The sequence below is a fragment of the Dendrobates tinctorius genome, unplaced genomic scaffold, assembly GCF_039654945.1.
Source record: "Dendrobates tinctorius isolate UK_male_01 unplaced genomic scaffold, ASM3965494v1 ptg000058l, whole genome shotgun sequence".
Lineage (NCBI taxonomy): Eukaryota > Metazoa > Chordata > Amphibia > Anura > Dendrobatidae > Dendrobates > Dendrobates tinctorius.
Genome location: NW_027361726.1, coordinates 21,502,327 through 21,511,418, shown reverse-complemented (window position 1 = coordinate 21,511,418; position 9,092 = coordinate 21,502,327). Strand labels below are relative to the sequence as shown.

The 9,092-nt window shown below is 44.3% G+C and overlaps 1 protein-coding gene across 3 annotated transcripts in view; it reads right to left on the bottom strand.

Annotated features, from left to right (window-relative positions):
* Nucleotides 1–1,716: 1,716 nt before the first annotated feature.
* Nucleotides 1,717–9,092, bottom strand: part of ITPK1 (inositol-tetrakisphosphate 1-kinase) — a 122,476-nt gene continuing 115,100 nt past the window's right edge. For all 3 annotated transcript variants that reach the window (XM_073578121.1, XM_073578122.1, XM_073578123.1), the window contains 3 exons: nt 5,762–5,829; nt 3,859–4,021; nt 1,717–2,705 (listed from right to left, as the gene is read on the bottom strand). In XM_073578121.1, the coding sequence (XP_073434222.1) occupies nt 2,431–2,705; nt 3,859–4,021; nt 5,762–5,829 (506 nt within the window). In that variant the 3' untranslated portion in view covers nt 1,717–2,430. The remainder of the gene's footprint in view (nt 2,706–3,858; nt 4,022–5,761; nt 5,830–9,092) is intronic.

Below are 9,092 nucleotides of genomic sequence, written 5' to 3'. Positions count from 1 at the left end.
AGTACTGCAGTGTGCAGGCACAGGACCTCTCTGACCTTTCCCGACGCCTGTGCACTGCAGTACTTTACTCTGCCCTCAACAGGGCAGATAAAGTACGCCTTCACAGGAGCCGCGGCAGAAGCAAGAAGGAGGACGTCATCTCTAGAAGATGGGAGGCGTCAGACCAGACCGCGACACACACCATCCCCGCCCCCCGGTGAGTATAATATAACTTGTTTTTCTTATCTTTCAGGTTACATCGGGGGCTGCAGATTATAGGCCGAAAATGGGGTGACAGATTCCCTTTAAGCAAAATTAAGTAATCCATGGGACAAAAAGAAAAAAAAAAGTTGCATGAATCTTAATAAAAACACAGGATGATCTCGATTTACTCTGGGTCAGTTCCAGAATAAACCATGTGTAAGGAAACCAATGAAAAGCTGCATATACACTGACCGATTATTGGGAATGAACCTTCTTAATGCGCATTTCATGATAAGCTTGCAGTGTGAACAGGCTACCGATCACCCGATAGATGAGCAAAACGCTCAGTAAGGTGAAATGAGCTTTTGGCAGCACATCGTACTGTATTACAGGACACGTGCTGCCAAGAACAATCTGTGAGCTCTGCAGATTTAGGCTGCGTTCACATGTTGCATTTTTTTTTCGCCGCGGTTTTAAACTCGCGATTTTGCCACAAAAACGCAAAACAAACAGCATCCCATGCAATCCTATGCGGAAATATACGCAGCATGCTCATTAATTTTGCGGAATCGCGGCGATTCCGCCCACATAGGAATGCATTGTTCTGCTTACTTTCCTCATGTGGCTGTGCCCACCATGCAAAAAGTAAGCAGAACATTTGCGGATAGTACCCAGGGGGTGGAGGAGAGGAGATTCTCCTCCAGGCTGTGGGTACCACATCCCTGTAAAAAAATAGAATTAAAATAAAAAATTGTGTTATATTTACCTTTCGGCGTCCCGCGCAGCCTTACCGATGCTCCCGCCAACTCCCGTTCCCAGTAATGCCTTGCGGCAAGGACCTGTGATGACGTAGCGGTCTCGCGAGACCGCTACAGTATCGCGAGACCGCTACGTCATCAAAGGTCTCGCAAGGCATTACTGAGAACGGGAGCATCGCGATGATCGGGAACGCTGCGCGGAACGTTGGAAGATGAGAAAAACACAATTTTTTTTTTTAAATTATTTTTAACATTATATATTTTACTATTGATGCTGCATAGGCGGCCTCAATAGTAAAAAGTTGGTCACATTTGTCAAACACTATGTTTGACGAGCGTGACCAACCTGTCAATCAATTCTCCAAGCGATCCTACAGATCGCTTGGAAAACGCTAGCATTCTGCAAGCTAATTACGCTTGCAAAACGCTAGTTTTTTCGCAGGAAAATCGCGGGAATTTAAAATGCGGTTTTCCCGTGGAATGGAATTCCGGAATTCCCGCGGTAACTTCCGCAACATGTGCACATAGCCTTAGAGTCGTCGGTATGTACTGAGTGCTCAGCCTGTGTGAACAGAGCGAACGGTAAAAGTTACAACTTAGAACATAGCAGTAAATGTTATAATAAGCAGATTCAAGCTGACTCACCTCCTGGAGGTGGCGCTGATCGTAAAGACCACCAGTGCCATCCAACCGTGGTCTCTCCAGCAGCTGGGACTTGTCAGCTCTCCCATTGCATTTTCTGAAAATAAAAGCTCAAAAGGCAGCAACCCTCAGGTAACGGAGTACATCTTTTTTTTAATCAGCAGGATCGTTTTGACAATATATACAATATATCTTTTTTTTAGTCTTTTTTTCTATAAAACTGAAGTAGAAGAGCTGTCCGTCCAGTTGCGCGCACGCATGGTGGAAATAAGCTGGAAGTGCCGTGTCAATCATGCAGGGTGGTGGTGCAGAATTTATTGCCCTGCTCGCCGGGGTGTTTGGTCGCAGTCCATCTGTAATTATCTGTATACGAGGAGGATGATTCAACCAAAGTCAATTTAGTCTAGGCAAAAAAATATCACTGAACTAACTCAAAGCGCAGGAGGACCTAGAAGAGTTTAAAAACAAGACTTAAAAATAATAGTAACAATAGGAAATGTCCAGTGTGGCTGCTGCTGCCACTGCTTTCGTCATTGTAGGATTCGCTATCAGAATAAAATTTATCTTTAAAAATATTTCCATTTTTATATAGAACATTTGCATGATGTACGGTAACCCTTATAAAATTAATGCACATTTTATTTTCATTCCCATCATCTTAATATTTGCGCTGTAATCAATAGGTGATTCTTTTATCCAAAAAAACATTAGGTCGTCTGCTCAGACTGGATGACAGGTAGAGCGCGATGATACTGCCGATTTGGCCCATTCCTGTCCAGAGTTCTCTGACTGTGAACGTTTCAAGGCATTTAACCCCTCACTTGCTGGTACTGCAGACTCCCTGGGATTACTGAGAGGATGCCTTTGTTGCCAGCGATGCCACGCAGTGCTTCTGGAAGCTGGGGGACACGACTGAGTTGCACCCTAGTCTTTGGCTTGGCAGTTTTACGGCTCCATCGCTTTCCGCCATCCAGGGTTCTAGCCGAGCGGCGGGAGTGCAGCACATGACAGAAGCCGTTAATTGTTCTGAAGGGGGCTTATTCACGTTCACCTCTGCCCGTTGAAGGATGGCGATGATGTGATTCAAGAGCTCCCCAAAAAATTCGGGAACGCCCTCGTATCCTAAGGTACAAGGATAGAGAACAGGTTGATGAGTATCCTCCTCTTACCGGCAGATGTAGCAGAGCTCAGTCAGCACAATATAAATTGAGAGCAATGTACCACAATTTTCAATATGCTGCCTTACGTGAACTCATTACCAGAGGGACTTTAGTATTCTGTCCCTTTAATATCCCCCCGTAGCTGCGGTGACAGCCGGTGTCAGTGCAAAGCGGCTACTCATCTCCATGGTGTTGGCCGAGCGTTCTTCATATTAATAGGGAAAATTCATTAACATTTATTAATACGCCGGACTCCCTGTAATCAGATGCACGGCTGCATGGAAACCAAATTTTATGCAGGAAATGAAGAAGGCCGTGTTCTCTGCTGCAAGAGACCATTAAGGCAGCAAGTCCTGTGTACAAGACGGAGCCGCTGACAAGTCATGAAAGACACTGAAAGAACGTTCAGGATTTCACCTGTTTTATGTAGATTAAGCTCAAATCATGGGATCAAAACAAAGTTCAAAACCTTCACATAAAATATTGAGAAATGGAAACGAGCTTCCCAATTCCTGCTGGAAGTCAGTGAATGGTAACAGATCCAGAACAACTTCTCACCGCCGAGGCGCTGCTACAAACGTGTGTGATCGGCATGTAAAAAGAAGTGCGGGATGGGTCCAGTATGTTTTGGACATTGTGTATGCCAATTAAAGTAGCTGCTCCCTCTAGTGTCCAGCACTGGGAAACACCAAAAACTATTTCAAGGGAACAGAATGACTGTTCAAACCAAGCACAGCCACTCGGTGCATCATGGTGCAGAGAATCCTTTACTTAATAGGGGGAAAACAATCAAAGAGCAGAGGGTGGAAGATAGAAGGACAACAAGTACATAGAAAGGTGCAGATAAATGTTTGGCAGCGCCATGATGCAATGTGCTTGGAGGAACGTGATTGATTACAGTTTAATATGCAGTACAGTAACCGCTCCATGCACCGCCCTGGTGACTGGCAGCGAGCGGCCGCAGAGAGAATACAAGTTCATTTTCTCCCTGTATCTGCTGCATTAAGGCAGCCAGGATGAATATTCACACCATTCACCTGCAGATTTACCCCTATGTGCAGGTAAATAACATTTTTTGACGTGACAGCTGGTCTCCAAAACAAATCTACCTTTACCTGGAAACGCGTTGATGTCAATGACTGCATGCTGTCCAGTTTTGTTATTAATTATAATGTCGATCCCAAAGAGCGAGATGCCCAGAGCTTGACGGAGAGCCTTGGAGATGGCGCAGATTACATCATCGCTAGGACGCTCAAACACGCCTTCTACCTTCTCCAGCTGCGGGCGAGAAACAGAGAGAAATCACAATATTATCAGTGATGTCATCACAAGGGGGCAGGGCACAGTAGAGAGCCGGCTCCCATCTACCCTCTACAACGCAACCCGCAGGCCACCGATAGGATAACCGATCGCTAGGGTCCTGGGTTCTGCTGAAGGAGCCCGGCACTGCCATATTGGTACTCCAGCCGCAGGGTGAGCTCCATCGGAAACGGAGATTTTCACTATATACAGCAATACTTTAGGTACTGCAGTACATAAAATGAGCAAATCAGACAATCACAAGTTCAAGTCCCCTTGGGACCTCAGAAATAAAGGAATAATAATAAAAAAAAATGTAAACAAACATAAAAATTGCAGATTTTTCCGCCATTAACAAAATTTTTTTTAACATTTAAATGTCACCACATCTGTAAGGCTGTGTGCCCACGTAGCGTTTTTTTTAAGCGTTTCCACAGCGCTTTTAGACAAGTGTTTCTCTTTGGAAACGCTTAAGAAAAGCATCCAATGTAATATAATGGAAAACGCACATGTTGTGCTAATGGTGCTTTTTTTCCGCTGCGGAAACGCTAAGCAGAAAAAAACGCAGCATGTTCATTAATTTTGCGGAAACGCACGCGTTTCCGCATACATTCAATAAAAACGCATAGGAAAGCGCATGCTAAAACGCTTAACAAAAGCGTCAAAAATGCTTACAAAAGCACTTCATAAAACGCACGCGTTTTCCCGGGAGGAGGGTGTGCGTTTCCGCTCAGGAATATTCTGCATCAAAAACGCTACGTGGGCACATAGCCTAAAAGTCCAGTCTATCGAAAGGTCAAGTTAACTTGTACTGTAAACGTCAGAATGAAAAAAAAAAAAAAAAGGCGTTTTTCATCAGTTCTCTCTATAAAAAAAAAACCTATAAAAAGTAATCAAAATAACATATGTAGCCCAAATTGGTGCCAATAAAACCATCAGAACCCTACAAAAAAAAAAACGAACAAGTTGTCACCTAGCTCTATAGACAGAAAATAAAATGTTACGGGTTTCAAAAAAATGGCGATATAAATTAAAAATTCATATAAGAAAAAAAAAAACTAAATTATTTTTCAATATTTAAAAAAACAAATAAAATACTAAGCCGTAATCATACTGGCATGAAGAATCAGGTTGTTAAATCAGTTTTTCAACAAAGTTCATGTCGGTAAAACACAATACAAAACCCAAGGGTAGAAATGCATTATTTTTAATTTAAAAAAACCCCCCAAAAAAAAAAAAACCCATTTCTTCCCACTTAAAATTATTTCAGCACATTACATGGTAACATGAATAGTGTCCTTCAAAACTACAACTTAGTTCAGTACCAGTGGGTAGGTGATAATCCTGCGGCTTAGACCCCTCCAGCCACCGATCACCAGAACAGAGGACTTGTGTCCCCCTTTCTCCCCCCTGGCTTCAAGACTTTGGCATGGAGGAGTTGAATGCAGCGTGATGCCGGATATCTGCTCTGCTGCTCCACTTACGTCTATGACACCGAGAATGGCCAGTAGTTACGTGCTGCCCTTTGCGTCAGTGCCAAACACCCTCCATGTGCGACCAGCTGGTCCACTGAATGCATCGTGACTGTGGTACTGCAGCTGGGGGTGACCCTATTCTGGTGATTGCTTTAGGGGAGAAAGAATTTCAGCCGTGGGACATGCACTGACGTTAGGCTTACTTTTTTATGATTTCAGGCTTTAAACAACGCAGAAAACTCACCGCAGTTAACACTGAAGACGACTCTGGTTTTGACACATTATGACTATTAAAGAATATGGATTCTCGATCTGGAAAAAAAATGCAAATTAAGAATATTTTTACTGTAATATCTAAAGAAGGAAGCAACAGAATCATCATCAGGAACGATGTGTGATTTTTAGATGGAAAGTTCTATAGCTGAAAACTAAAATTAAGAATTTACTAAGGTGTAATTCTCAGAGGTGTCAGTAGATGGCAGAGTAAGTGAACTATTGCTTGGCTTCGGATATTACAGGGCCGTCCTGTACAGAGCAAAGCAAACTTAAGGCCCCTTTACATTTAGCGATGCACCAGCGATCCCGACAACGATACGACCCGGTCAGGATCGCTGGTGCATCGCTAAATGATCGCTAGTGAGCTTCCACACAGGCAGATCTCACAGCGATGCAGCAGCGATACAGCGGTCGTTACTGTACCTTTCAGACGCGGCGATCCTGACGTCCTCCCGTCGGCGCATCGCTCGTCGGCGCCACAGGAAGCGCCCGACGAGAAATGGAGCTGCGCGATCAACGACAGACAGCGGGGTAGCCGGTCGGAGGCAAGTATCACACATAGTGATATCGCTGCTGCGTCACCAAATTGGTGATGCTTTAGCGATATTGCTAGCGATATCACTGTGTGTAAAACCCCCTTTATCCCTCCACCCACCCTGTCCTCAGCAATTAGTATTCAACTGCTTCTCCAAATATACAGTGAAGGAAATAAGTATTATTTGATCCCTTGCTGATTTTGTAAGTTTGCCCACCAACAAAGACATGAACAGTCTATAATTTTAAGGGTAGATGAATTTTAACATTGAGCGAGAATATCAAAAATAAAATCCAGAAAATCACATTGTATAAATCATATAAATTTGCATTTTGCAGTGAGAAATAAGTATTTGATCCCTCTGGCAAACAAGACTTAATACTTGGTGGCAAAACCCTTGTTGGCAAGCACAGCAGTTAGACTTTTTTTGTAGTTGATGATGAGGTTTGTGCACATGTCAGGATATAATTAAGATTTAAGAGTCCTCAGTGGTTGATACCTTTTAATGGCTAACTGAAAAGATGGTAACAAATTGCAAGCTTTCCAGACTACTCAGGTCTCTTCATCAGGCTAGACTAATACAAAATCTGAGGGTATGTGCACACCTTGCGGATTCTGCTGCGGATCCGCAGCGGATTTGGCCCTGCGGATCCGCAGCAGTACTGCAGGCATTGTACAGTACAATGCTAAGCATTGGGATTTCAAGTCCACAGAGCACATGCTGCGGATTTGCTGCGGTTTTAATTCCGCAGCATGTCAATTCTTTCTGCGGATTCTGCAGCGGTTTGACACCTGTTCCATTGTCCAGGTGTCAAACCGCAGATAAACCGCAGGTCACTTTACCTGCGGTTTTACCTGCAAATCCGCAGCTGAATCCGCACTGTGTGCACTCACCCTGAAGAATCACATATTTATACACAACACGGCACAGAAATAACTCAATAGATAAGACAAATGACGTGAAGCAGAATTATCATTATGGGAGAGGGATAGGCAAAAATATTGGAGCACTTCATAGATAAGGAGTGTGAGTTTTATTGTCCTCTGGGGTCTGGTTCTGTGTTGTGATGCCCACAGAAGGTCTTAAGAGCAAATTCCTTAATTGATGTGAAAAGACATAAATGTAAATTCTGCTTCACGTCACTTGTCTTATGTATTGCGTCATTTCTGTGCTGTTTTGTGCATAAATATTTGATTGTTCAGATGTTGTATTAAGGCACCGTCTCACATAGCGAGATCGCTAGCGATATCGCTAAAGCATCACCGATTTTGTGACGCAACAGCGATCTCGCCACATGTGACACATAGCGGCGACCGGCCCCCCGCAGGATATCGCTGATCGTGCTCAAATGTCCTGGGCCATTTTTTCATCGTCGGCGTCCTGCTGGCCAGCGCGCATCGCTGTGTTTAACATCGACGAACGACCTCGTTGGCGAGGCAGAACACAGGGACGCAGGCGGGAATCGTCAGAAAAGCTGCTGTGTGACAAGGTCCCAACGACCGCTGAGGTCGTTATACGGACCACCGTCGGACTGCTGCGTTGTTGAAGAGATCGGCCTGTTTGACAACTTACTAGCGATCATGTAGCGACGTACCAGCGATCCTTACCAGGTCGTATCGCTGTCGGGATCGCTGGTGCGTCGCTATGTGAAACGGGACCCTTAGTCTTTGCCTGATGAGGAGACCTAAGTAGTCTGGAAAGCTTGCAATTTGCTACCATCTTTTCAGTTAGCCGTTAAAAGGTATCAACCACTGAGGACTCTCAAATCTTAATTATTTTTCTATCTACTGGCCATCATGGTACAAAGATATATCTTTCCTGTATCACATGTCAGGAGGAATTTTGGTCCACTCCTCTTTGTAGATCAACTCTAAATCATTAAGATTTTGAGGCTGTCACTTGGCAACTCAGGGCTTCAACTCCCTCCATAAGTTTTCTATGGGATTAAGGTCTAGAGACTGGCAAGGCCACTCCATGACCTTAATGTGCTTCTTTTTGAGCCACTCCTTTGTTGCCTTGGCTGTATGTTTTGGGTCATTGTCTTGTTAGAAGACCCAGCCACGACCCATTTTTATGTCCTGGCGGAGGGAAGGAGGTTGTCATTCAAGATTTTACGGTACATGGCTCCATCTGTTCTCCCAATTGTACCCTTAGGAGAAAACTCCCCCAAAACACAATGTTTCCACCTCCATGCTTGACAGTGAGGACGGTGTTCTCTGGGTCATAGGCAGCATTTCTCCTCCACCAAACACGGTGCGTTGAGTTAATGCGAAATACCTCAATTTTTGTCTCTTCGGGCCTCAGCACCTTCTCCCAAATACTCACAGAATCATCCAGGTGTTCATTGGCAAACTTCAGATGGGCCTGCGCATGTGCCTTCTTGAGCAGGGGGACCTTGCGGGCACTGCAGGATTTTAAACCTTTACAGTGTAATATGTTACCAATGGTTTTCTTGGTGACTGTGGTCTCAGTTGCCTTGAGATCATTATCCGGCTCCCCTCGTGTAGTTTTTGGCTGATCTCTCACCTTCCTCATGATCAAGTATAGCCCACAACGTGAGATTTTCCATGAGGCCCCAGAACGATGTCGATTGACAGTCATTTTGTATTTCTTCCATTTTCTTACTATTGTACCAGAAGTTGTCTCCATCTCACCTAGCTCCTTACGTATGGTTTTGTAGCCCATTCCAGCTTTGTGCAGGTCTATGCTCTTGTCCCTGACATCCTTAGAAAGTTCTTTAATCTTGCTCATGTTGTAGAGGTT